A 27,120-nucleotide genomic window follows, 5' to 3' on the forward strand; every position below is an offset into this window, starting at 1 on the left:
CAGGATCCAAAGCTCTCCCCTGCCACCATGCCAGGCCACTGGAAGGGGAAACAGAAGGCAAGACTAACCAGGTGGGGGCTCTTAGCTAAGAACCAGCAATGGGCTGGGGGGGGGGAGCCATCCCGACTGCCCCCACGGGGTCATAGCCTGCTCAGGAGGCGATGCCTCTGGGCCTCTGACCCTTGCCCCCAAGGCTGGGGGAAGCTGGGAAAGAGGAGAGGTCAGGCCAGGCGGCATGGCCAATCCCTGGGTCTGGCTGAGCCTGATCCAGGAACCTCAGGAAGGCCTCACAGTGGGGCAAGTGGCACAAAATAAGGGGACAGGGCAGCAGTGGCCAGTAGCTTCCCCCTCCCTTAGAGCAAGAACTTTCCCCCAGCCCCTGTGCTAAGAAGCAAGGAAGCCAGAATGCCGAGGGAGTGCCACAAAAAGGATTGAATGTGAGTCATGGTGAATAGAGTCTAGAGTGAAGAGGGGCACAGAGGAGAGGAGGAAGGAGGAAAGTGGGGGAAGAGAGAGAGAGGGAGAGAGGGGAGGAAGGAGGAGAGGAAGATGGGGAGAGAGAGAAAAGGGAAAGTCAGAAGGAGAGAGGAGAAGGGAAAGGAGGAAGAAAAAGAGAGGGAAGGGAGTAGGAAGGGGGAAGAGAGAGGAAGAAAGGGGAAGGGGAGAAAGGAAAGAGGGAATGGAGAGAGAGAAGGGGAAAGAGGATTAAAGAGAAGGAAGGGAGGAGGAAGAGAGGTGAAAGAGAGAGAGGAAGAAAGAGAGGAGGGGAGAAAGGAGAGAGGCAAGGGGGAGAGAGGAGAAGGGAAAGGAGAAAGAAAGAGAGGGAAGGGAGGAGGAAGAGAGGGGAAAGAGAGAGAGGAAGAAAGAGGGAAGGGGAGAAAGGAGAGAGGGAAAGGGGAGAGGAGAAAAGAGGGAAAAAGAGAAGAAAGGAGGGAAATATAGAAAGAGAAGGGAAGGGAGAGGGGAAAATAAGAGGGAGTGAGAGGAAAAGTGGAAGGAGGAAGAGAGAGGGGAAGGGAGAAAGAGGGAAAGAGAAGGAAAGAGAGAAAGAAAAGAAAGAGATGGGAAGAAAGGCAGGGACAGGACAAGGAAAGGGAGAGACAAAGAGAAGGACAAGAGGATGCAGAAAGGATGAGAAAGATGGGGAAGAAAAAGGGGAGAGAGTAAAGGGGGAGAACAGAGGAGGGTAAAGGAAGAGATGGAGAAATGGGGGAAAGAAGGGGGAAAAGATAAGAAGTGAGTAAAAAAGAGCAAAACAAAGGGGTGGAGGGAGAAGAGCGAAAGGAGGGGAAACAACAGAGAGAGGGGAAGAGGGAGAGAAGGGAAGAACAGGAGACGAGTAAGGAGAAATGAAATGAGGAGAGAGAACAGGAGAGGGGGAGAGAGGGACGGGAGAGCAGGGGAGCCCAGTGCTGCGGTCCGCTGCATATTTATGGCTGCTCTGCTGAGGAGCGGGGTGGAAGGAAGGAAGGGAGATGGATGGGGGAGCGAGGAGGGGGCGGCCCAGGAAAATATGAAGACGGAAAGCCGCGCTGTGCGGGTCCCTGGGCGGAAGGCAGGCGCTGAAGCAGAATATAAAGCAGGTGGGGTGTACGGTGCTGGGAGGGCCGGGCTGGGAGCTCCCTCTCCTCCTCTGACAGGGGCGGGGGTGGGGGTGGGGACACGAGCCTGGGAGCTAACAATGCCCCCCTCCGGGGCCAGCACAGGGCTGTCTGCCACCCCTCCACCCAGGAAGGGGTTGACTCCCACTTTACAAGGTTGGGGAGCCTCAGAGGGACATGTTGGGGGCCCAGCTTCAGGAGCCTGGTAGGCAGCCAGGGCAGCATCTCATGAATTGTCTATAAAGCATGATACCAGGGAAAGAGGGGGAGGGGCACCCCTGGCAGGTGGACTCTAGAGAATGGAACCAAAGCCCTCCCCATGCCCCCCACTCTTCCCCCAGCTGCTCTGATGCCCTCATGGGGTCAGTTCTTAAGCCACAAGCTCTGGAATCAGAGGGCCTGGATTCAAATCTTGCCTTAGATGATTGCTACCCAGGTGACCTTGGACAAGCCACTTTTCTGCCTTATAGCAAGGGGCAGGTAGTCCCCCACCCCAAGAAGGGGGCGCTCACCTCCAAGCGCTTCACTTGGGTCCTCTCGAACTCCAGGCGAGTCTCCAGCTCCCGAATCTTGGCTTCTTGTCGACTCACCAGCGACTTGTCCACCATAGATTGCTCCAGAAACTCCACCTGGCTCTGGAGAGCTTGCATCTGGGGAGAGGAAGAAGGAGAAATTACGGAGGGCCTCTCCTAGCCTGGGATGTGTCCCAGAGACCGGCGGGAAGGGGCCTGAGCAGGGTCTGGGACTGAGACAGGAGAAAAGGCTCTGGAGAGCATGTGCCCTTCCTATGGGGGCCTTGGGAGCCCTCTCTGTGGGTCCAGGGCTACTGTGCCCCCATTCCCCAATATACATGGATCTCAGCTTCCTTCCCTTCCTTCCTTCCTTCTTTCCTCCCTTCCTTCCTTCCTTCTTCCCTCCCTCCCTCCCTTCTTCTCTTCTTTCCTCCCTCCCTTCATCTCTTCCTTCCTCCCTCCCTCCCTTCCTTCTTCCTTCCTTCCTCCCTCTATCCCCTCTTCTTTCCTTTCTTCCTCCCTCCCTCCCTTGCTTCCTTCCTTTCTCCCTTCATCCCTTCTTTCCTCCCTTCCTTCCTTCTTCCCTCCCTCCCTCCCTTCTTCTCTTCTTTCCTCCCTCCCTTCATCTCTTCCTTCCTCCCTCCCTCCCTTCTTCCTTCCTTCCTCCCTCCATTCCCTCTTCTTTCCTTTCTTCCTCCCTCCCTTGCTCCCTTCCTTTCTTTCTCCCTTCATCCCTTCTTTCCTCCCTTCCTTCCTTCTTCCCTCCCTCCCTCCCTTCTTCTCTTCTTTCCTCCCTCCCTTCATCTCTTCCTTCCTCCCTCCCTCCCTTCCTTCTTCCTTCCTTCCTCCCTCCATTCCCTCTTCTTTCCTTTCTTCCTCCCTCCCTCCCTTTCTTTCTCCCTTCATCCCTTCTTTTCTCCCTTCCTCCCTTCTTCTCTTCTTTCTTTCTCCCTTTCTTTCCTCTTTTCTTTTTAAACCTTTATCTTCTATCTTGGAATTCTAAGACAGAAGAGTGGTGAGGGTTAGGCCATGGAGGTTGTGACTCACCCAGGGTTCCCTAGGTAGGAAGTCTCTGAGGTCAGACTTAAACCTAGAACCTCCCAACTCCAGGCCTGGCACTCTATTTACTGTGCCACCTCGCTTTGGCATCCCTTTCTATGGCCAGCAGAAGGCCCAGGTACCTTCTCCTGAAGCTCCTGCTTCTCCTTGTTGGCCTCTTCTAGCTGAATTTGGAGATCATTCATTTGGGCCATGTCCCGGGAAGCCTGGGGAAGGAATGTCGATGTCAGCTCTGGGAGGACGGAGACTGTGTCCGTCTGTCTAAGCCACAGCTGACACGCACTAGGGACTCGCTAAGTATTTGTGGAATTATTTTATGGAAAGGGGAGTTTTATTGGGAGGCCCAGAACAGGTGCCATCACAAACCTGCAGAGACATGCCTCCTTCCCACCTGAGACAAGAGGAGACGTGCAGGCACGGGGACATGCCTTTGATATCTATCGATCAGCAATCGACAAATATTTCTTAAGCACCTACTATGTGCCAGGCACTATGGTAAGGGCAAAGATAAAACAATCCCTGACCTCGAGGAGTTTCCATTCCATCAGGCAAGGGATCTATAAACGAATGCATGAAGGAAAAGAAAATCCACACAAAGTGGCTGGACACAGAGTGGGACGGGAGGGAGGGTGCCGGCAGATGTGGGGATCAGGAAAGGCTTCATGGGGAAGGTGGTGCCTGAGCTTAGTCCTGAAGGAAGAAAGGGGGTCTGTGAGGAAGAGGCAAGGAGGGAGGGCATTCCAGGCACCAGGGTCAGCCTGGGCAAAGGGGAGAAGGAGTGTCACGTGGGAGGCCCAGAGGAGGCCAGTCTGGCTGACCTGGAAGCTAATGTCCAGCGAGGCTGGGAAGGTAGGTCAGGGCCTGGTGGTGAAGGGCTTCACAGGCTCAACAGAAGGGCTTAGGTCTGATGATTTATCACTTGGGTATTTGGGTATTTGATGTGGGGTTTTGGTTTTGTAAAATTATCACAAAAACGAGTACTATGGAACTAGGTTTTGAGGGATAAAACGTGTATAACCCAGTGGAGGTGCTTGTCAGCTCTACAACACGAATCCCGTAACCCTGGGAAACTTGGGTGTAAATCTGTTACAGGACTAAAGAAAAGCAATTTTACAACAGGTTTGTTTTGTCCTAGCGGGCATAGGGAGCCACGGGCATTTCCAGAGCAGGGCAAGGCTAAGGGAAGAGAGGGCAGACAGGAAGGGGCCAGGACCTGCGCCACCGCGGCCTTATGCTTCTTCATGAGCTCGTTCATGTCCTCCTGGTCCTCCTCCAGCCGGCTCTGGACCTCGTTCTTCTCTCGCTGAAGGCGGCTCACCTGCTCCTCTAGCTGGGGAGAGGCAGGAGATGGGAACATCAGGGCCCAGCCAGAGAGGGCTCAGGCTCTGTCCAGCACTGGCACAAGGGTCAGAGGACCCAGATTCAAATCCTGTCTCTGGCATATACTACCTGTGTGACCCTGAGCAAGTCATTGAACTACCTTAGGACTCAGTTTCCTCATCTGTAAAATAAAGGAGATGGACTTGGTGGGCTCTGGGTCCCTCCTGGTTCTGGATCGATTCACAAATGCCAATCACAGAGGGAATGATTAGAGCAACCTGGGCTCGTCTTTTTCTCGGCCTTCCTCACTAAACGGCCTTCATGTGCGGATGCCTCGGGGGAAGTCTCCAGGATAACCCCTTTGGGAGAGACAGGAGGTCTGCCCTCGGCCACTGGACCCAAAGGAGGAGCCTGATGCCCTTGCTACGGATGCCAGTGGGTCGAGTCTCAGCCGTGGCACTTTGGCCAAGCTCCTTTAAAGACAAAACGATGGGCTCTGGATTCCTCCCTTCCCAAGGACAGTGCGGTCCCTGCGCCCCCTCCTCACCTAGATCCACTCCTGGGGGGAGAGAGGGGAAGGGAGGAGACAGCCAACAGTGGCTCCAGCAAATGAATGAATCTATTAGCCTGTAATTCCAAACCAAAACGACTGCGTTGGCTCCTTCTCTGCCCCATCCATCTTGTTACCGGGCTGTGGGGAGCTGGGGAAAGCCTCCGCCAAGAAATTTATTAACTCGGATTTAAATAAAATGGTAATTCTGTAACAGCCTTTTTTAACGCAATTAGGGAGTTTGAATCACTCACCTGCAAACTGCTGAGGAGCCCAAATGCCACGGGGATAAATCAAACCCGCGAGATTGGCATCTCTCGATGGTCCCGGGGCCAGCGGGAGCGGCGGGGGAGCCCTCTGCCTGGTACCCAACCACGACCGCCTCGAACCCTCGCCCTCCCTCCTAGCGCTGCCCCCTGGTCCCCCGGCCCTAAGCAGGTGCCAGTGGTTCAAATCACCGTAATGAATTCTCTGCCGATAGGCCGAGAGGGAGGCGAGGAATTAAAAGGAGACATTAAATAAAGGCTCTAATTACGGAGCGCTTTCCATCAGCAGGCCAGGCCTGGGCAGGCGGGCAGGGAGGGAGGGGGAGAGCATCCTCGCCTCTCCCCGGTACTTGGGAGAATCTCCAGGTGCCTGTTTACATCACCCGCCTCTATTTATGATGCCCTGGCTGCGGCCAAGCTCCCCACGCAGGCGCTTAAATAAGGAGGCGAGACCCCTTCGTGACGCCTTCTCTCCCGGCCTGATCAAAGCCCTCTGCCCCGGGGTTGGAAAGGCAAGAAGGAGGGATGGGAGCTATTTAACTGCAGGGCCCCTGGCTCTGACATCAGAGGGTCTGGATTCAAGTCCTGCTTGCTGCTTGCTGCGGGTGTGCCCTGGATCTGTCAAATGCAGGGGTGACACCACAAGGGTCCTGAGGTCCCTAAAGCCTATGATGGATGGATGATCCTCAGAACCCAGAAGGAGGCAGAGTGCGGGGGAGAGATGGCGCCCATCATGGCCCAAGATGAGGCCAGAGTTGAGGTGAGGGGACCCAGGGCTGGATCCCATCTCTGAGATTTGCCACCTGCGTGGATGAGTCGTGCCACCCCACCCGGGCCTCAGTTTCCTTTCTGTAAAATGAAAGGTCGTTTTCCACCTGTAAACTTATTGCCTGTGTAACCTCGGGCGATCGCTTTACCTCCGGCAAGGGGGGCTGGGTGCAGCAACCAGTCTGTCTCCAGCCCTGACCTCCCACCACCCTCCAGGCGGGAGCTCTTACCCCCGTCTTGGCTTTGGAGATGTCATCAATCTGCAGGTGAAGGTCCTCAATCTCCACCTCCATTGCCTTCCTGGCCTTCACTGCAGCTGCACAGGTGAACTCAGACTCCTCCAGCTAGACAAAGAGCCCGCCCCCCCGGAACGAGTGGTCAGAGACCTCTGCTCTCGGGACAAGAGCAGCTAAGCTGAGCTATGGATAGTGTCAGAGTCAGAAGTGCCGAGTTCAAATCCAGTCCATAATTCCAAACCGATTCTAAACCTCCTGTCTATGGATCTACCATTTTTTGTATATCTACAATTACCTTCCTATCTTTCTAAGTATTATCATATATGTATCTATTTACAATTATAATGTATCTTTATTTTTCTTCTTTTCCTTCTTTCTATCATCTAAGGAAATCTCTATATGCTATCTTTCTTTCTTTCTATCCACCTATCTATCCATATCTCTGTCTATATCCATCTACTTATCTCTATCTTTATTTCTCTCTATCTATCCATCCATCTATTGATCCAACCATCCATCTCTATATCCATCTATCTATCTGTCTCTCTGTCTGTCTGTCTACTTATCTATCTATCCATCTATCTATCCATCTGTCTGTCTGTCTATCTATCTATCTATCTATCTATCTATCTATCTATCTATCTATCTACCTCTCTGTCTGTCTATATCTTATCTGTCTTTGTCTATCTATTCATCCATCCATCTATCTATCCATCTCTATATCCATCCACCCACCCATCTATCTATCTATCTATCTATCTATCTATCTATCTATCTATCTATCTATCTATCTATCGGTCTATCTCTCCATCTATCTCTCCATCTATCTCTCTCTATCTATCTGTCTGTCTCTCCATCTATCTCTCCATCTCTCCATCTATCTATCTATCCATCTATCTATCTATCCGTCTGTCTCTCCATCTATCTCTCTCTCTATCTCTCTATCTGTCTGTCTGTCTGTCTGTCTCTCCATCTCTCTCTCTATCTCTCTATCTGTCTGTCTGTCTGTCTCTCCATCTATCTCTCCATCTCTCCATCTCTCCATCTATCTATCTATCTATCTATCTATCTATCTATCTATCTATCTATCTATCTATCTATCTATCTATACATCTATCTATCTATCTGTCTGTCTGTCTCTCCATCTATCTCTCCATCTATCTCTCCATCTATCTATCTATCTATCTATCTATCTATCTATCTATCTATCTATCTATCTATCTATCTATCTATCTGTCTGTCTCTCCATCTATCTATCTATCTATCTATCTATCTGTCTGTCTGTCTGTCTGTCTCTCCATCTATCTATCTATCTATCCATCTATCTATCTATCTATCTATCTATCTATCTATCTATCTATCTATCTATCTGTCTGTCTGTCTGTCTGTCTCTCCATCTATCTATCTATCTATCTATCTGTCTGTCTGTCTGTCTATCTATATCTTATCTGTCTCTTTGTTTGTCTATCTATCCATCCATCCATCTATCTGTCTGTCTGTCTGTCTGTCTGTCTCTCTATCTATCTATCTATCTATCTATCTATCTATCTATCTATCTATCTATCTATCTGTCTGTCTGTCTGTCTATATCTTATCTGTCTCTTTGTCTATCTATCCATCCACCTATCTATCTATCTGTCTGTCTGCCTCTCTGCCTGTCTATCTCTCCATCCATCCGTCTCTATATTTGCCTACCTATCTATCTATTTATTTGTCTTTCTATCTCTATGTATGTATATATCTTCCCAGCTGTCTATTTATAGATACTTATTAGCTGTGTGACCCTAAGCAAGTCACTTTTTTCCCGTTTGCTTCACTTTCCTCATCTGTAAAATGGGGGTCGTAACAGCATCTACCTCCCAGGGCTGTTGTGGTGATTAAGGAAGAGAATGACTGTAAAGCGGTTGGCACAATGCCTGGCATATATTAATGCTATACGTTAGCTATTATCACTATTGCCACAGCTGTGCCTTCCGAAGGGGGCGGGCCCACACAGAATGCTGGTCGTCCTTTTCTTGTCTTTGTTTCCCTGACCCAGAGCCTGGCACACAGTAGACAGGGGCTAAGTGACTCATCAGACAGATTTGGTCATGTTTCAGGATTGCTGGGAAGATTGTGGGACTGCAGCCTTGCAGGGACAGGGTCCTGGAGGGGATCCCTTTCCTGGTCTCATTGAACGGCAGGCTCTCCCCCAGTCCTGAAATTCTGTCATTCTGATGCTCTGAGCCCATTGACCAGAGGGGCAGCACTGGGGACAAGGTGGCATGCAGCTTTAGCTGCTCCGTGGGGGAAGTGCTGCCCTCCATTCCACAGCCCCTGGGGAGGGCATGAGGGCATATCCGAAGGGAGGGAAAGGCAGTAATTGGGAGAACTCTGTCTCTTCTTTCCCAATGAGTCAAGCTCAAGAACACCAAGAAAAGGGCCAATTGCGATTGGATTGAATAAACCTCTGGGCAGTGCCCGCCATCCTAGGCACGGGCATCTAGCAGAGTGGGCAGAGAGCAGCCTAGCAGGACCCCCAGCACCTGGGTGCGAATCCTCTTGTGTGATCCTTCTGGGCCTCACTATTTCCTCTACTGGGGCTGGACCAGACGATTCCCGAGGTCCCTCCAGCGCCGCACGCCTGAGGCTGACACTGCCGTCTCTCCCAAGTACCTGATTCTTGAGCTGGGCGATTTCCCTCTTGCTGGGGGCGCTGTTCTTCAGGTGGTCCAGCATGATCTGGGCATCCGCCAGCAGGGCCTTGGTCCGTTTCAGGTCCTTCCGCAGGCGTTTCTCGGACTCCAAGTCCCGCTGACTCACCTGGGTGAAGAGCACTGTGAGGCCTTGCCACCTCCTCCCTACCATTCCCAAATCTTATCCCCGCTGTTTCAGGAGAGGCCCCGATCTCATTCGCTTCACTCTCCAGGCTTCTCATCGGCTGCCTTCCCACCCTGGAGAAATGTCTGCCCTGAAGCCCTGCTCCCCTCGGGGGACCCCCAGCCAGGCCACTTTTCAGGAGGGGGCCCAGCTGTGATTCACGTCATCCGCAGAGCTTCTCCCCTGACTTGCCAGCTAGCACCCCTCCCCGCCCCCTCCAGATTCCCTTTGTTTGATGCCCTCCCCAATTAGAGGGTAAGATCCTTGAGGAGGGGCCTATCTCGTTAGCCTGGATTATATCCTCAGGGCTTAGCCCAGCACTAGACACACAGTGAGAGCCTATTAAATGCTATTTCTCAATCCATCTGCCTATCCAGGGATCTATTTTCCTATCTAGCCTCAGTCTTCCTGCCTATGTATATATGAATGTAGTCTCTATCTTCCCAGAGATCTACTATCTCTATTTTCCTATCATCTATCTTTCCATCTACGTATTTATCTTCCTGTCTAAATATCCATCATCTATCTGCTTATCTATGTAGCTATTTCCTCAGTTATCCATCTGTTGGCCTGTCTATAAATGTATCTATCACTTCTCTATTTTCCTGTCTACATGTGATTGCCTGTTTGTATCTATTACCTCCTCTTTATCTTTATTGATTTATTGCCTTTTCTGACTCTATCCAATCATCTTTTTTTTTTAACCCTCACCTTCCATCTTAGAATCAATACTGTGTATTGGTTCCAAGGCAGAAGAGCAGTAAGAGCTAGGTGATGGGGTTAAGTGACTCACCCAGGGTCACACAGCTGGGAAGTTATCCAGCCATCTTATCTATTTTCCTATCATCCATATTCCTATCTATGTATGAAGACATGTATATGTCTATCATTATCAGTCCCTATCTATCTATCTCCCCATCCATCCATCCATCTATCTATCTACCTCTTTATGACTCTATCCAACCATCTTATCTATTGCTTTCTTTCTTTAACTTTATTCTTCTCTCTCTCTCTCTCTCTCTCTCTCTCTCTCTCTCTCTCTCTCTCTCTCTCTCCCCCCCTTTATATATATTTGTCTTTCTCCTCTCTCTGTGTCTCTCTCCTCTATTTCTCCCTCCTCTGTCTCTCTCTCTCTCTCTGTGTCTCTCTCTCTCCCTCTCTCTATATATATCTGCCTTTCTCCTCTCTCTGTGTCTCTCTCCTCTCTCTGTCTCTATCTCTGTCTCTCTCTCCCTCTCTCCCTCTCTCTCCTGCTCTCTCTATATATATATCTGCCTTTCTCCTCTCTCTGTGTCTCTCTCCTCTGTCTATTTCTCCCTCCTCTGTCTCTCTCTCTCTCTCTGTCTCTCTCTCTCCTGCTCTCTCTCTATATATATCTGCCTTTCTCCTCTCTCTGTGTCTCTCTCCTCTGTCTATTTCTCCCTCCTCTGTCTCTCTCTCTCTCCTCTGTCTCTCTCTCTCTCTGTCTCTCTCTCTCCCGCTCTCTCTATATATATCTGCCTTTCTCCTCTCTCTGTGTCTCTCTCCTCTGTCTATTTCTCCCTCCTCTGTCTCTCTCTCTCTCTCTCCCTCTATATACATATATATCTGCCTTTCTCCTCTCTCTGTGTCTCTCTCCTCTGTCTATTTCTCCCTCCTCTGTCTCTGTCTCTGTCTCTCTCCCTCTCTCTCTCTATATATATATATCTGCCTTTCTCCTCTCTCTGTGTCTCTCTCCTCTGTCTATTTCTCCCTCCTCTGTCTCTTTCTCTCTCTCCCCTTTCTGTGTCTCTGTCTCTCTCTCTCCTCTGTGCATCACTCTGTCTCTTTCTTTCCTCTCTCTTCCTCTTTCTCTGTCATCCTTCACTGCCTCCCTCCCCCTGATGCCTTATGGCCAGTCCTACCCAAGAGAGTAGAGACCTCTTGGGGCCCTTCCTGGCTGAGGGGCCTGGCCCAGGCCTCTTCCCTCTATGACCCCATTAGAAGGATGTGGGGGGTCAGGGGTCCTGCCTGCCACCATAATGGCTCTCATCTGAGTCAGGCCTAGCCCTGCCCCTGGCCCTGCCTACCTGGTCACTCAAGGCGTTGAGTCTGCTCTCCAGATCCCTCTTCTCCCGTAGCACCTTCTGCTTGTCTTCATACTCCTCTTCTAGCTGGGATTCCATCTGCTTCAACTGAAGCCAAGGGTAAAAGAATCATTGGTTTCCATGGTGCCCATCAGCACACCTGAGGAGGAGTTATTAGGGAGCCCCCACCCCTGTCACTGCTGAGTTCCTTCTATACAAGGGGAATAAAACGGGGACAATGAGATTGACCGGGTGCCTGGGCTCTGAATGATTGTGGTTCTCAGTGCCTGGATAACCTCTCCAGACCTCATTTTCTCCTCACCTGTAAATAAGAGGGGTGGTTAGGTGGCCACTGTGGCCCCTTTCAGCTCTAGGGCTATTCTATGCCAAGGAGGCTAGGAACAGCAGACCACACACAAAAGCCACCCAAAGTGGGCAGTGGGGTGACACTCCTGAGTGACCCAGAATACCTGGGGCCAAGATCAGTGCCCAGTCTCTTGCTCTGAGAAATAGGAAGGTAAGTAAGGCCTCAGTGGGCATCTGGTTGGCACAGGTGGTTAGGGATGCTCATAGCACAGGCAGCCCTGAAGTACAAGGAATCTCTTGGTTCTACAGTGGTCACAAATAGCAGTTTGTGGAGGACTCCATGATGCCAAGCCTGGACCCACTATTCTGGCCTTGATCACCTGAGGCAGGTCAGGTAGCCTTAGGGCGAAGGAGGGTAGAGTTGGGCAACCATCATCCCCCAAAGGCTTGGGGGTAGGGGATGGACCAGGCCCTGGGCCTGGGTACTAAGTCTTAGCAGCAGGTGTATCATGTGGTCACTCTTACCTTCTTCTGGCATGACTGGCGGGCTTCTTCTACTTCCTCATCTCGGCCTTCTATCTCCTTTGAGTGGGTCTGTCTTATCCGCTCCATCTCCATCTCGAGGCGGAGCTTGGCCTGGAAGAAAGAGGGGAGAAGTCCTTCAAAGGTAGCTCAACCTCAGTCCCCCAACCCAAATCAATCAAGCAACAATCCTTTATTTTTTTTGTTTTTTTTTTAAATCCTTACCTTCCATCTTGGAATCAATACTGTGTATTGGTTCCAAGGCAGAAGAGTGGTAAGGGCTAGGCAATGGGGGTCAAGTGACTTGCCCAGGGTCACATAGCTGAGAAGTGTCTGAGGCCAGATTTGAACCTAGGACAATCCGTCTCTAGGCCTGGCTCTCAATCCACTGAGCTACTCAGCTGCCCCCGCAACAACCCTTTATTAAGTGCCTGCTCTGTGTCAGGCATTATGTCAGGACTTACAAATACGACGACAAAAATGAAACCATCCCTGCTCTCAGAGTTTACATTCTCTCTATTCTTTTTATCAAAATAGACTCAATATATTTTGTTTTTAATGTCCTAGATTTCCCCTGTGTCCTGCCCTCTTCTTCTAAGCCACAGTATCCTTTTGTGTTCTATTCCAACACATATATAAATATAACCCAAACTGGGTCCATGATTTCATTGGTGCTCTCTACCAATGCAAGGGCAGCTAGGTAGCTCAGTGGACAGAATGCTGGGCTTGGAGTCAGAAAGACTCATTTTCCTGAGTTCAAATCTAGCATCAGATACTTCCTGCTGTAGGACCCTGGACAAGTTGCTTAACCCCAACTGCCTACATATTTCTGCTCTTCTGCTTTGATTTTAAGATAGGAAGGAAGGGAGGGAGGGAAAGAGGTAGGAAGGAAGGAAGGAAGGAAGGAAGGAAGGAAGGAAGGAAGGAAGGGAGGAAGGGAGGGAGGGAAAGAGGTAGGAAGGAAGGGAAGGAATGAGGAAGGAAGGAAGGAATGAGGAAGGAAGGAAGGAAGGAAGGAAGGAAGGAAGGAAGGAAGGAAGGAAGGAAGGAAGAAGGAAGGAAGGAAGGAAAGAATGAAAAAGGAAGGAAGGAGGGAGGGAGGTGGGGAAGGAAAGAAGGAGGAAAAGAAGGAAGCAAGGGTTCTACGATGAGTAGGTAAAGATGGAGTGCCTGGGAGCACAGTCTATACGAAGATGTGGAAATAGGAAATAAGGTTTCTGAGTGTAGAAGGTAATTTGATTGGACTTCTTGAAGAGTTCATGAAGGAGAGCATTGAGTTAGCAGGCTCATCCCAGCACCCCCATCCAGATCAGTTCTCTCCCCTTTCTTCTCATCTCTCTCTCTCTTCCATAGCCCCTACAGGTCTTTCTGGATAAGGTGAAGGCCCCTGCAAGGTGGTAGCTGGCTCACACAGAGAAGCTGTGGGCTTACACAAGGAAAATCGGCTGTTAGAGAAGAGGAAGAAGGGCTCCCTAGAGGTTTTGTCCTCTTGGGGTCATGGCTCTTGTTCAGAAGGGGGAGCCTAGGGCTCCCAGGCTGGGTAAGGAGGCTGGTGTTTATGCCTTGGGCCTCTCACAAAAATCCCTGCCTAACCAGGGCAACTAGGTGATGTAGTGGCTGGGCCTGGAATCAATGAGATCTGAGTTTGAATCCAGCTGTATAACCCTAGGCAAGTCACTTAAAGTCTATTTGATTCCGTTTCCTCAATTGTGACATGGAGGTAACAACAACAACAACACCTCCCTCCTATGGTTGTTGGGGTGCAGGTAGGGGGACAAATGAGTTATTTTTAAGGCAATTCACACAGTGCCTGCCTAAGAAATGCTAAAAGATGAGACAGAGAATTGGTTTTCTTGCCTTTTCCACATGGACCTAAATATGCCCCTCTACTGTCTCACCCAGGTCAAGTTAGGCTGGCCATGGTGGAAATCTTACTCTGAAGCCTAAATGAGAAAGTAGATCTCCCACTCTTTTTTGAAAAGGCGGGCATCTGTGGGTGTAGAATGCTGTATACACTGTTGAATCTGGGTGATGTTAGTTTTGGATTTATCTCCCTTTTAATTCTTTGTAGAATGCTAGCTATCTGGTGAGGAAGAGGAGGAAAGACATATTGGGAAATGTAAGTGATGGGAAAATGGAAGATATTTAAAACATTTTTTAAATGTTTGCGGCCTCCCACATGTATCTAGCTTAGCCTTGCAAGCAGGGTTAAAATGAGTCTCTTCTTTACTAACCTGGGTGAGTTGACACAGACAAAGGAAGCATCAGACACAATGGGGAGTCCTTAAGGACATCCTGGGTTTGAAATCCACTCTTGACACTTACTAGCTGTGTGACCCTAGGTAATTCACTTCCCCCCACTCTAGGCCTCAGTTTCTCCGACTATAAAATGACGATATTTGCACCTACCTTGTCGGGGTGTTGAGAGGACTGGTATTTGTAAAGACCTTAATTAGCACAGTGTCTGGCACAGAGGGGGTCCTTCCTAGGAGAGGCCCTGTCCCTTTCTATATCAGTGTCCCTCTCCCTTACCTGCTCCAGCATCTGGATGGTCCCCGCCTGTTCATCCAGCTCCTCTTCCTGGTCTTTGGTCTTGGCTTCCAGGTCCCGGAGCTGCTTCTTGATCTTGGCCAGAGAGGCTTCATCCTTAGACTCCTGAGAAGAGATGTCCTGGAGTTCTGCCTCCAGAGAGACCACCTTCTGGGTGAAGCCAGCAATGTCCATGTCCTTTTCCTAGAGTGACAGAAGGAGATGGTCACAGATAGGGCTTGGGTTAGCGAGGTAGGGACACTACTGGTGGGGGCTCAGAGCCTGTCCTCACCTCCATCTGCTGCTTCAGGCTGAAAACTTCAGCCAGGAGGGCATCTTTTTCTCGATGTAGCTTCTCTCTCTGTAACTTCTCCCGTTGGGTCTCCTCGTGGGCCTGGGAGAGCTCACTATCAAACCTGGGATGGGACAGAACACATGGCAGGGTAGACCATCAGACTAAAGGACCTCTGTCCTCCAGAGATGACTAGGGCATCATGATTAAGGGAAGGGAGCAGAAAATCCTGGTGGAAAGCTGACTTTTTGAGCTAGAAATGACCTCAGAAACCACTTAGTCCAAACCCCTCATATTACAGAGGAAGAAAAACTCAGGGAAAACAAGTGACTTGTCCAAGGTCATGCAGGTGGTTGGCTTCAGTTCCTCAGACACCAAAGTCAGTGCTTTCTGTAAAGTACTGCACTGTCTCTTTGATGCTTGGGGGTAGACAAGATCCCAGATCAAGCTTTGACCCTGCTGTAGTTAACCCTGATCTGAGGCTCAGGTTATTCATTCTCCCCCCGAATGACGGTCTAAGTGGTGCGAAGAGTCTCCCGGGGGGAGACGAAGAGACTCTTCACACCACTTAGACCCTGCTTCTTAAGAAACAGAACTAGCCCACCTCAGGACAGGGCTAACTAGTAGGAACATCAGGATAGAAAGAAACAGATATATCTAACCCTTCTTCCCAAGGCTTTCATTTCTGAGAGGTAGCATGGGACCTGGAACTGGGTTCAAATCCAATCTAAGACACTATCTGTGTAACCCCGGGCCTCAGTTTCCTTGTCTGTAAAATGAGGGGATTGGACTCACTTCCCTCTAAGCTCCTTTCTAGCTTGAGATAGATGATTCCACAACATAACATCCTGTGCCAGAACCTGGTAAAGCTGATGATACGGGCAGCAAGGCTTGCTTGCTCTCCCCCTAGAGTTCTGATGCTAACCTCTGGGCACAGACATGCCCACCCTAGGAGCATCCAGAGGCATCACAGGCCCCACACTACACTGCACTCCATCCCAAGGCTGCCGTGTTCTCTTTCCCCGGCCTCCCTGCTGTGCCCGGGTGGCAGCGTGCTTCAGTGGGCACACAGTTGGGGGGCCTCTCACTTTACTCCTTCACTCACCAGCCTTTCATTTCCCACCCAGAGACTCTAAATAAGGAGCAAATTGCTGAAATTCCTCTTAACACCTTTTCTGAATAGCTAATCAGGCAGTCCCATGGAAAAATGAAATGCTATCCCACCCTCTCCACAAACTCCGGGCAGCCAAAGCTAATAAGGTGCCCAGTGGGGAGCTTTGTAACACATTAACTAGCCCAGGCTGGCACTACCATCCAGGGGATTCAGGGAAAAGGGAACAGGGGAATTCTTAGGCTGGTCCTCCTGAAGATGCCTGTCACTGGGGAGAAGATGGGCCAAGGAAGCAGCTGGGAGGGAAGAAGGTCATTTCTTAGGAGTGTGAGGGGTTTACAGGAAATTAAGACTCAGCCCCACACCACATCAGTCCATGAGGACTCAGGACCAGAATAGCACCGTCTATAGCTCATTTCATTAGATGGATATTGTTCTTTTTTTAAAAAACCCTTGCGGGGGCAGCTGGATAGCTCAGTGGATTGAGAGCTAGCCCTAGAGACGGGAGGTCCTAGGTTCAAATCTGGCCTCAGACACTTCCCAGCTGTGTGACCCTGGGCAAGTCACTTGACCCCCATTGCCTAGCTCTTACCACTCTTCTGCCTTGGAGCCAATATATAGTATTGACTCCAAGACGGAAGGTAAGGGTTAAAAAAAAAAAACTTGCCTTTTGTCTTGATATTAAGTACTGGTTCCAAGGCAGTAGAGTGGTAAGGGCTGGGCAATGAAGGTTAAGTGACTTGCCCAGGGTCACACAGATAGGAAGTGTCTGAGGCCAGATTTGAACCCAGGATCTCTGGTCTCCAGGCCTGGCTCTCTATCCAGTGAGTAACCCAACTTCCCCGAAGGATACTGTTTTTACTGAGGATCTCAGAGGCATGAAGTGGTCAACAGGCCTGTGGGGCTGTATGTTGCCACCTAGAAGAGGCCATGCAGTGCCCAGGGGGCACAAGCCCTTTGGACTGGCTGAGGGACCTCTCATCGCCATCACAACGGCACTGGGATTGGTTCTCACCCCCCTGGGATTTCCCATCCTCCCCAGGGGGCATGGGCTCCTAAGCTTTACCTCCTTTCCTAATGAAGAAGCCCCCACTAGGGAAATTAATTTAGATTGGATTTCCTCCAGTGAAGGCTCTGCCCCCCTCCTTTGTGTCATTACCATAATGAGATGGAAGAGTCGTTCGCTCCGCAGTTTTAACGACATTTGAGTCAGGAGGGTGGGTTTGTGCGTTTGTGTAGCTGAGTCAAGCTGAGAGAAAGGGAACGGGGGCTTCTGGGGTGGGGAACAGGGGGTTGGGGGCTTTCAGGGGAAGGGAGCGCCCTGGATCCTGGGGAACCCTCAACTGCTGCTCTGCCCTGCAAGGTTCAAGCTGGAGATGAACTTGGCACTGTTTCCAACAGTCGCCCCAGCAGTAGGGTAAGGGGGGCGGGGTTGAGCATCCACAAATGGGCTGGACGTTGCCTGTCTGGCCAGTGTGCCCAGGCCTGAAGGCTCATTACAGACATGGAATCCTTGCCCAACGCCCTGTAAGTAGAAGATGGCGAGCTCATGCCTTCCCTTCTTTTCTCCCCAGTCTAGGGTGGGAGGCAGTTGTATTCTGGGGCTCCTGTGCTGGGCGATGGGAGATCTTAGCATGAGGAACTTGGGGTGTTCCTGGCTTAACCACTCTTGGCCTCTAAAAAGGAAGAAAGGTCTGGAGGTTGGGGCAGGGGCCCGAGCACAGTCCTTCATCACCCACCTCCTCTGCTTCTTCTCCAGCTCGTGGTTGCGGACCTGCTGGCCCTCCAGGTGCAGCCGGGTGTCCTGAAGCTCTGCTGTGAGCCGCTGGCATTTCTTCTTGAGTTGCTGGTGGGTCCGCTGGCTCTCGTCACTGTCCGCCTGCAGGTCTACCAGCTAGGGAGCCAAAGCAGAGAGGGAGGGAGGAGTCAGGGCAACTCAAGGGCCATGGGAGATAGGCCTTGGAGCAGCAGAGCAAAATGGGGGGGCACAGAGTGGGAGAGATGGAGGGGAGGGAGAGAAAGGAGAGAGAAAGGGGGGAAGGGAGGAAGGGGAAAGGAGAGAGGGGAAAGGGGAAGAGAAAGGAGAGAGAGGGAAGAGAGGGAAAGAGAAAGAAAAAGAGGGAAGGAAGGATGGTGAGAGAAGAGAGGGGGGAAAGGGGAGAGAAAGAGGAGAGAGAGGGGGGAAGGGAGGAAGGGGAAAGGAGAGAGGGGAAAGGGGAAGAGAAAGGAGAGAGAGGGAAGAGAGGGAAAGAGAAAGAAAAAGAGGGAAGGAAGGAGGGTGAGAGAAGAGAGGGGGGAAAGGGGAGAGAAAGAGGAGAGAAAGGGGGGAAGGGAGGAAGGGGAAAGGAGAGAGGGGAAAGGGGAAGAGAAAGGAGAGAGAGGGAAGAGAGGGAAAGAGAAAGAAAAAGAGGGAAGGAAGGAGGGTGAGAGAAGAGAGGGGGGAAAGGGGAGAGAGAGAGGGGGGAAGGGAGGAAGGGGAAAGGAGAGAGGGGAAAGGGGAAGAGAAAGGAGAGAGAGGGAAGAGAGGGAAAGAGAAAGAAAAAGAGGGAAGGAAGGAGGGTGAGAGAAGAGAGGGGGGAAAGGGGAGAGAAAGAGGAGAGAGAAAGGGGGGAAGGGAGGAAGGGGAAAGGAGAGAGGGGAAAGGGGAAGAGAAAGGAGAGAGAGGGAAGAGAGGGAAAGAGAAAGAAAAAGAGGGAAGGAAGGAGGATGAAAGAAGAGAGGGGGAAAGGGGAGAGAAAGAGGAGAGAGAGGGGGGAAGGGAGGAAGGGGAAAGGAGAGAGGGGAAAGGGGAAGGGAAAGAAGGAGAGGGAAGAGAGGGAAAGGGGGAGAGAAAGAGGGAAGGAAGGAGGATGAGAGAAGAGAGGGGGGAAAGGGGAGAGAAAGAGGAGAGAGAGGGGGGAAGGGAGGAAGGGGAAAGGAGAGAGGGGAAAGGGGAAGGGAAAGAAGGAGAGAGAGGGAAGAGAGGGAAAGAGAAAGAAAAAGAGGGAAGGAAGGAGGGTGAGAAGAGAGGGGGGAAAGGGGAGAGAAAGAGGAGAGAGATGGGCAAGAGGGAGAGAGAAAAAGAGAGGCAGAGGGAGGGGGAGAAAGCGAGAGAAGGAGGGAGGGAAAGGGAAAAAGGAAGAGAGAGATGAGGGAGACTAGAAGGGAAAGAGAGGAGGGAGAGAGAAGAGAGGGAGGGAGAAGGGGAGAGAGAAGGGAGGGAATGGGGAGAGAGAAAGATAGGTGAAAAGGAGAGAGAAAAAGAGTCAGAGGGAGGGGGAGAAAGATGTGAAGGAGAGAAGGGAGGGAGAGAGAAGAGAGGGAGACAGAGACAGAAAAGACAGCGAGAGAAGAGGGGGAGGGAGAGAGAATGAAGGGTAGAGGGAGTGGAGAGAGTATGCGTAGGTTCAGGTTCAAGAACAGAAGCAGGAAAGAGAGAGAGGAGGGAACACTGCAGAGTACTGGGGGAAGATGGGGGTGAGTGGGGGTGTCTGAAGAGAGCAGCAGGTCAGGTAAGACAGAAGAAGGGGGCAGGGGGATCACTGCAAGTGCAATAACTTAATGGGACAGAAATGTAGGAATGAATGAGCCATGCTCTGGACACAGCTGACTTGAGAAAAGATCTTCGTACTTGTTACTAGGTCTCCTCCTGCTTCCCCCCTCCATGATACTGGGAAGGAAGGTGAAAGGGAAATTAGATTTTTATTAACTGCATTTAAAATGAAGAAATAGAGAGCTCAAGAAAGCTTGAGAAGAGGGAGAAAATGAAGAATCAAAGGGAAAAAGGAAGGAAGGGAGAGAGGGAAGATGAAGGGAGAGAGGGAGAAAGGGAAGGGAGGAAGGGAGGCAGGGAGGGAGGAAGAATGAGAATTGTCTAAGTACACAATGTTGGGTGCGTTGCTGAGGATGCAGACATGGTGAGCCAGATCCTGGCCTTGAGGAGCTTATACTCTAGGAGAGAGATGGCACACATACAGGTGTGGTAGCCAGAACAAGGGTTTTCCCTTGGGGGGCCAGAGGGAGTGTGAGTAAAAGCTCTGTTGGCTTTGGGGCCCTTCCAGAAGCCACAGTAATGTTGATTTGATTCTTGTGCCCAAAGCAGGAGGTGGGAAGGGGTGGGGAAGATGGGAGTGGGAGGGAGACATGAGCTGCTACAGGGAAGGCGAGGGCAGGAAGGCTGGGATGAATTGATGGTGGAATGTGAAGCCTCCTCTGGGTGACTTTGCATTCGCTGAGTTCCTATTCATTACTGGCTGGGGAAGAAGTCAGGGACCAGGAAATGGGCCACTGGAGATCATGGCAAGCACCCTGACTTTGGAATCAAAGGACCCAGGTAAGGATCTTGCCCTGGATGCTTTCTGCCTGGGACACCTGGGACAAGTCAATGAAGGACCATTTTTGGACCTCAGCTCCTTTATCTGTCAAATAAGGGGGTTGGAGCAGGCAGCCGCAGAGGTTCCTTCTGCCATCCCCCTTCAGGGATCAGGCCCTCTGGGAGGGTGGCCCTAACTCCTGGGCCCCAATGGCTCCCTCGCCCACCATGCTCACCTTCCTCTCTAGTTGCCTCTTACTCTGCTGTTCCGCTTCCAACTTGTCCTCAAACTCTTGCTGCAGCCGTTTCTTGGTGAAGTCGACTTCTCGAACGGCCCGCTCGTACTTGAGGCGCCACTCGCCACCTGTGGGGGGGCATGGGGGAGCCTGAAGGGCCAGGCTGCCTCGGGGAGGAGAGCTGATGGATGCCAAAGGGAAGGGTGATATGGGAGAAGCTTTGGGGTGGGGGCTCATGCATGGCACTGGGGGGGTAGGGCTGCCCAAGCCAACAGGGTCCCCACCACCAAATGCCTCTGGTCATAACTAAGAGAGAGAATGTGAGGCCATGCGCACATAGAATAAAATGTCACAGGGTCATAGTCAGAGCGGAGGCCCTCAAGTCCAACACTTTCCTTTTACAGATGAGGCAACTGAGGCCCAGTGGGGTTTGGTGATTGTCTCAAGATCACATGGATGGTGGTCTCTTTCCACTAGGCTGGACTCTTGCTTATGGGAGCTTAATTTTAGAATTCAATTCATTCTATTTAGAGATGGAAGGGCCTTTGGAGGACATGGGGTTCAGCTCCTCATGCTACAGAGGAGAAAATGGGGGCCCAGAAAAGCTAAACAACGCAGGATCCATACATCAACATTAGGGTGGGATGGCCCCCTGGGACAGTCTAGTGAAACTCTGAGACACCTTCTCAAAATAATGATTTTAGTTTATTTGTTAAGGAAATACTTTAGTTTTTTCAACTACATGTAGAAAACGAATGATTTTATTTTATTTTATTTTTAAAAACCCTGACCTTCTGCCTTGGAATCAATGATTCCCAGGGCAATGGGGGTTAAGTGACTTGTCCAGGGTCACACAGCTAAGAAATATCTTAGGAAAGATAATGATTTTATTTTTATTAAAAAAAAAAAACCTTACCTTCCATCTTGAAATCAATACTGTGTATTGGTTCCAAGGCAGAAGAGTGGTAAGGGCTAGGCAATGGGGGTCAAATGACTTGCCTAGGGTCACACAGCTAGGAAGTATCTCAGGTCAGATTTGAACCCAGGACCTCCCATCTCTGGACCTGGCTCTCAAACCACTGAGCTACCCAGATGCCCCCAAGTTAATGATTTTAAATAGTTGAAAGAAATTCTGAGAATTAAGAAGAAATAAAAATGTCACTTTCCCCCCCCCATCCAAGTTCATGACAACCTGAAATCCATCCATGGCCCCCTTGGAACCAGGTTAAGAATCCCTGAGGAGGAGGTAGGAGGGACCTCAGAGGCTATCTAGTCCAGCCCTGTCATTTTACAGATGAGGAAATGGAGGCCTGGAGAGGTTATGACCTGCCCAAGGCTCCACAGGGGGAACCCTAGTAAATGGCAGAGGAGGAACCCAAACCCAGGTTCTCTGACCCCAGACCCTGGTGGAAGCTCACCTGAGTCGTCATCGTCCATCTCGCCATTGAGCTCAGTCGCCCGGATAAGCCTGGCTTCCATGACCTCAATCTCCATGGCCTCCGTTTGCTTCTTCAGTGCATCATATTGAATCTGCAGCAGGGGAGGGCAGGGGGTGCTCAGGAGCAGCCAGCCCTCCCCCCACACCCTTCCCACCACCCACCTGGGACGGCCACTTGACTCGGCTGTGAATGGATGGAGAGGGGAGTGGGGCGAGGGGCTCATTCCTTTCTGGGACTCGCATCCTGCTGCTGCTCCTCCTCCTCCTCCTCACCTGCAGCTCCTTCATCTCCTTCTCCGCCCGGAGCCTCTCCGCTGCCTCAGCATCCAGGAGCTGGGAAGCCGATTCTCCAGTGTTTCGCTCATCTGCCAGCTCTGATGTCAGCTCGGAGATCTGGGGATGGAGGGGGAGGAAAAGAGTCATCCCGCAGCGCTCTCCCACCTGGAGGCTGGTACCCGAGCAACCGCCGCCCGGCGACGCCTCCTGGGATGCGGGGCTTCCTCCCCGCCCGGGTCTGCCAGGGGGAGGACGGAGGGACCGTGCCGGCCTCTGCACTCACTCGAGTCTCGAGCCGGTCGCTATTGAGCCGAAGCTCGTTGCGTTCCTTTTCCACCTTCTCGAGCTTGCCCCGAAGCTGCTGGATTTCCTCCTAGAAACAGATCCATCAACCACTTAGCACACATTTGCTAAGTGTCTCCTATGTCCAAGCACTGGGGACACAAAGACAACTTGGACACCACTTCTGCCCTCGAGGAGGCTCCAATCTGTAGAAAGATGGACCATCTGAGCCGCGGGCCTTGAATCCTGGCACTGTCGCCTGGAGAATGCTCGTGTCGGGTGTCCGAGGACCTGGGTTCAAATCTAGCCTCGGACACCTCCCTCCTGGGTGACCCTGGGCCAGTCCTTTAATCCCATTTGCCCAGCCCTGGCCGCTCTTCTGTTTCAGAACGGATACTGGCCCAGAAGAGAAGGGCTTAAAAAAAACCGGAAGGAGGTTATAAAAGGAAGGGTGGGATGAGACGGCCTCCGAGTCCCTTCCGGCCGAGCCTGCACAAGCCCATGATGACTTACGTCCTTGCCTCGAAGCTGCTCCTCGGAGAGCTGCACCTCGACGAGAGGCCGGACAGCCGTGAAGAGCCTCCACCACGGCCAATCCTTCACCCCCTGGTTCTTCTTGATGTTCTTCTGGACGCAGCGAATGGCCAGGTCCTGGACCTGGAAGCACACGGGCTCTCACTCATCGGGCCAGTTTTGCAAATGAGCCTCCCGTGGCTCGGAGAGACGGACCGCCTTGCCCAGGGTCACCTAGCTGGGAAAGGTCTGAGGCCACATTTGAACCCAGGACCTCCCGTCTAGGCCTGGGTCTTAGACCCAAGGTAAGAGTTAAAAAAACATGAGGGAGCCGGGCCAGATGGCCCTCCAGCTCCCCATCTCCAGGAGATGGACTCCCCTCGGCTTCCCGCCCGTCCCAGTCCTCTCTTTTCTGCCCCCGGGCCCGAGGGGAGCGGGAGGTGGGGGAGGGAGCTCCGCCCCAGGAGCTCCTCATTCTGTCCCCATCAGGACTCATTTCATCGGCTCTACTCGCTGGTGCTTATTTCGAGCTCTGGCCTGGGTGGACCATAAAAGCTAATCTTGCTGAACCCCAAGAGGTGCCGGCGCCGGCTGCTTTATGGACGTGCTCATGGGCAAAGGGGCCGCTGACACGCTCCTTAATCTTCATGGAGAGAGCCCGGGCCGGGCTGCGCTCTCCGTGGGCCCCTGTGCAGGGAGGGATGTGGAGCCCCAGGACTCGGTCTGATGCCAGCTTTCTCTCCCCCAAAGTGCCCCTTCCTGTCCCCACTCGCTGGGGTTACCTTGGGAATATCCTGGCCCGCTTCCCGCAAACCGTGGCTCTCCTCCCTAGCCCAAGCCCAGCTTCTTGGTCCCGGTCTGGATGGGCCTCCTGGGCCTGCCCCAGGCCTGCCCCAGGGACGGTACCTTTCTTTTCTGGAAGTGCTGGCGGGCCAAGTAGCCCCGGCAAGCCGCCTGGAATAGGGTCAAGTTCTTGCTGGTCTGCTCGTCCCTCTGCTCCTCCAGTCGGGCCAAGGTGCCTGCCCGGAAAAACACCTGTGGGGAGGAAGAAGCTGATCCAGTCAAAGCAAACTGGGGGAGCCAAGGGAGGAGGGCGAGGGGGAGACGCCTGGAGCGCCCAGAGGCTCCCTCTCCCAGGGAGCCGGGGCCCACAAAAGCCACACGGAGCGAAGAGCCAGAGAGAAGCTGGCGGGGCGGGAGAGGGACACCCACGCGCCAAGGGAATGCGGGGTCCCCCAAGGTGCCCAGGCCTCCAAAGGGAAGTAGCAGAGGAAAATGGAGAAGAGGCAGGGCCGGCCAGAGGTGGTTGGAGTCCCAAGTGGAGACCAGAAAGGCCAGCCTCTGACTTTGCACCTTTGGGCTCCGGATGCAAAGCCAAGGTTGGGGCTGATGTTGGCTGTCAGGCTAGCCTGAGAAGGGGCCCCGGTGCCCTCTTATCTCCGTGGCTGCATTAGAATTCAGAGCCCTGCCCAGTGCGGAGTGGAGCAGAAGAGGACGGAGGGGATGGGGAGGTCCTCGCCCCTCCCCGGCCCCTCCTCTCCCCGCTGAGTTTCATCTTCATCAGCCTCCTTTCATGTGGCGACGCCCCTGCCCCCCCCCCCACGCCCAAGCTTCCTCTCTTTGGTGGTAAAGCCAGGGCGGTGGGCGGTGGCCGGTCTAGGCAAAGGACCTGTCTTACAGGTTTGGGGCTGGAGGGCAGACGCAGGAGGCACCAGCCCAGCGGGCGCCCCCGCTCCCTGCCTCAGCCCTCACTCCACAGCCCGGCCCGGCTCGAGCCGGAGCCTTCTTCTGGGGGCTTGGGGGCAGGAGCCTCGGGACCCTTCAGCCTGCAAGATAAAGCAGCCCTCTGCGGGCAGGCGTCTGCCCTTCAGGCTAGAGCCTGGCATGTGGGGAAGGGGGCGGCCACAGCACGACTTGGCTCCCCGCAGCCTTCCCCGCAGTGCCGCTGCCCGCCCTCCCAGAGGACTGGGGCATATTTGCCTTTGCTCTCTCTATTTCTTCTGTGCCCTTCTCACCTCCCCCGTCAGGACGTGATGTGAGCCCCTTGGCAGGAGGCACTGCCCAAGTCTGCCTTAATCAGTACTTGAGGATGGACTGAAGGCAGGGCCGAGGGGAGGGCGAGATGGCCGGCACCTAAGGCTCTGCCTCCCCATCCTCCGGGCCTCTCCAGCCCTCTCCCCGTACAGTGAAGTTTTCTGCTAAGAAAATGTTGCCACTGGCTTATCCTCCAAACCTCCTTCCCCAGGGCAGCTCAGAGCCAGCCTCATCCTCAGCCTCCCTGCGGCGGCACACCTGCCCGGAGCTCCTGGAACACCCTTTGGGTTTTAAGCCCAACTAAGACAGAGATTCTGCACAGTGGGCAGGGAGTGGGCAAATGCCCTCGTGATGCTCCCTGGGGCTAGGCAGTCACACCTGGGTAGAGAGGAAGAGACAGAGACAGAGGGAGACAGAGGGGAGAGGGGAGAGGAAAGGGGGAAGAGAGGAGAGAGAGGGGGAAGAGAAAGGGAGGAGAGACACAGGGAGAGGGAGGGAGGGAAGGAAGGAGGGTAGGGGAGAGAGAAAGACAGAGAGGGAGAGAAACAGGGAGAGGTAAGGAGGGAGAGGAAAAGAAAGGAAAGACAGGGAGAGGGAGTGAAGGAAGGAGGAGGGAGAGACTCGGATACAAAGAGTCCGGGGGGAAAGGGAAGGAGGGAGGAAGAGAGGAAGAGGAGAGAACAGAGGAGGGAGAGGAGAAGAGAGACAGAAACAGGGATATGGGAGAAGGGAAGGAGGGGAAGAGAGGGATAGGGAGAAAGAGGGAAGGGAGAGAGAGAGGGACAAAGAGGGAGAGGGAGAAAGGGAGAGGGAGAGAGAGGGACAAAGAGAGGGAGAGAGAGAGAGAGAGAGAGAGGGGAGAGAGAGAGAGAGAGAGAGAGAGAGAGAGAGAGAGAGAGAGAGAGAGAGAGAGAGAGAGAGAGAGAAATCCTGGAGATATAGCAGAAAAGTTCTCAAGTACTAAGACTGGGAAATCTAATGAATGGCTTGTTTAGAGACTGAGGTCAGAAGCCCTAAAGCAGAGAGTCTTAATTTGGGGTCTATGGACTTAAAAGGATTTTTTTGATAACTATATTTCAATCGAATCGGTTTCCTTGTAAAGGATACAGAGGTTTGGTAATCCTCGTATTTGTATTCATTTAAAGTTATTATTCTGGAAGGGGTTCATGGGCTTTATCCAACTACTGTCCAGGACACAAAAATGGTTAGGAGCCCTTCCCCAGAGTAGCATGGAGGCCACAGAGGGCCCTGATGCTATGCCTAGCAGCCCATGCCCACTACAGCCCAGTAGAGCTGTGCACACAGGAGACTGAATCAAATCTGATCTATAACATTCACCCCCAAATGACCAGAGCCCTGAAAATCTCAGCCCTGCCCTCCAGCTCTGCCTGAGGGTAAGAGGAGGCACTGACTGGGCTTGTCTGTCTCAGCCAAGGGGGTTAGGATGACTCAGAGGCCCTGAAGCCCGAGAAGACAATCTAGAAGAGGACCAGCCTGGGTAGGCATTGTGATGCTTTGGACATGCTTGGAAATCTGGTACCTGACCTGGAGAAGGTACCACAAAAGAAGGCCTCACCCTGAACCCCACTTAGCAAGAAGCCTGCCTGTGCCACTCTCAGAGGGGAATCACCACAGAACTGGGCATGACCTACTTCATGCAAAAAACCATTTCAGTAAGATCCTTGGTGCCAGGCAGCTATGGGGATGGGGGCCTGGTCTGAGAAGACCTAAGAACACAGAGGAGGGAGGGAAGGAAGGAAGGAAGGAGAGGAGAGGGGAGGGGGAGGGAGGTGGAGAGAATGAATACGGAAAGACTAAGACAGAGACACCAAAAACAGAGACAAAGAGTGTAATGAGCAAAAAGAGAACAATGAGAAAGAGACAGAATGAGAGCAATGTGACAAAGAGCAAAGGCAAGAGAATAAGGCGGAAAAGCAGAAAGAAATGAAGACAGAAAGCTAAGGAGACAGATGAGGGCTGATACTGACAGGAAAAGGAAAAGAGAGAAAAAAGGAAGAGGAATAAAATTGGGGGGGGGCTGGTGAGAGAGCAGGCCCCCCCACCTGCCCTAAGC

The 27,120-nt window shown here is 52.2% G+C and overlaps 1 protein-coding gene across 15 annotated transcripts in view; it reads right to left on the reverse strand.

The window, feature by feature from the left end:
* Positions 1 to 27,120, reverse strand: part of MYO18A (myosin XVIIIA) — a 157,310-nt gene that overhangs the window by 18,687 nt on the left and 111,503 nt on the right. For all 15 annotated transcript variants that reach the window (XM_056819563.1, XM_056819562.1, XM_056819561.1 and 12 more), the window contains 16 exons: positions 23,919 to 24,047; positions 23,013 to 23,156; positions 22,501 to 22,590; positions 22,215 to 22,334; positions 21,922 to 22,033; positions 20,504 to 20,631; positions 17,716 to 17,870; positions 14,866 to 14,989; positions 14,577 to 14,777; positions 12,048 to 12,158; positions 11,220 to 11,324; positions 8,968 to 9,114; positions 6,307 to 6,420; positions 4,386 to 4,502; positions 3,295 to 3,378; positions 2,114 to 2,251 (listed from right to left, as the gene is read on the reverse strand). In XM_056819563.1, the coding sequence (XP_056675541.1) occupies positions 2,114 to 2,251; positions 3,295 to 3,378; positions 4,386 to 4,502; positions 6,307 to 6,420; positions 8,968 to 9,114; positions 11,220 to 11,324; positions 12,048 to 12,158; positions 14,577 to 14,777; positions 14,866 to 14,989; positions 17,716 to 17,870; positions 20,504 to 20,631; positions 21,922 to 22,033; positions 22,215 to 22,334; positions 22,501 to 22,590; positions 23,013 to 23,156; positions 23,919 to 24,047 (2,019 nt within the window). The remainder of the gene's footprint in view (positions 1 to 2,113; positions 2,252 to 3,294; positions 3,379 to 4,385; positions 4,503 to 6,306; positions 6,421 to 8,967; positions 9,115 to 11,219; positions 11,325 to 12,047; positions 12,159 to 14,576; positions 14,778 to 14,865; positions 14,990 to 17,715; positions 17,871 to 20,503; positions 20,632 to 21,921; positions 22,034 to 22,214; positions 22,335 to 22,500; positions 22,591 to 23,012; positions 23,157 to 23,918; positions 24,048 to 27,120) is intronic.

This window comes from Monodelphis domestica, chromosome 2 (genome assembly GCF_027887165.1).
Source record: "Monodelphis domestica isolate mMonDom1 chromosome 2, mMonDom1.pri, whole genome shotgun sequence".
Classification (NCBI taxonomy): domain Eukaryota; kingdom Metazoa; phylum Chordata; class Mammalia; order Didelphimorphia; family Didelphidae; genus Monodelphis; species Monodelphis domestica.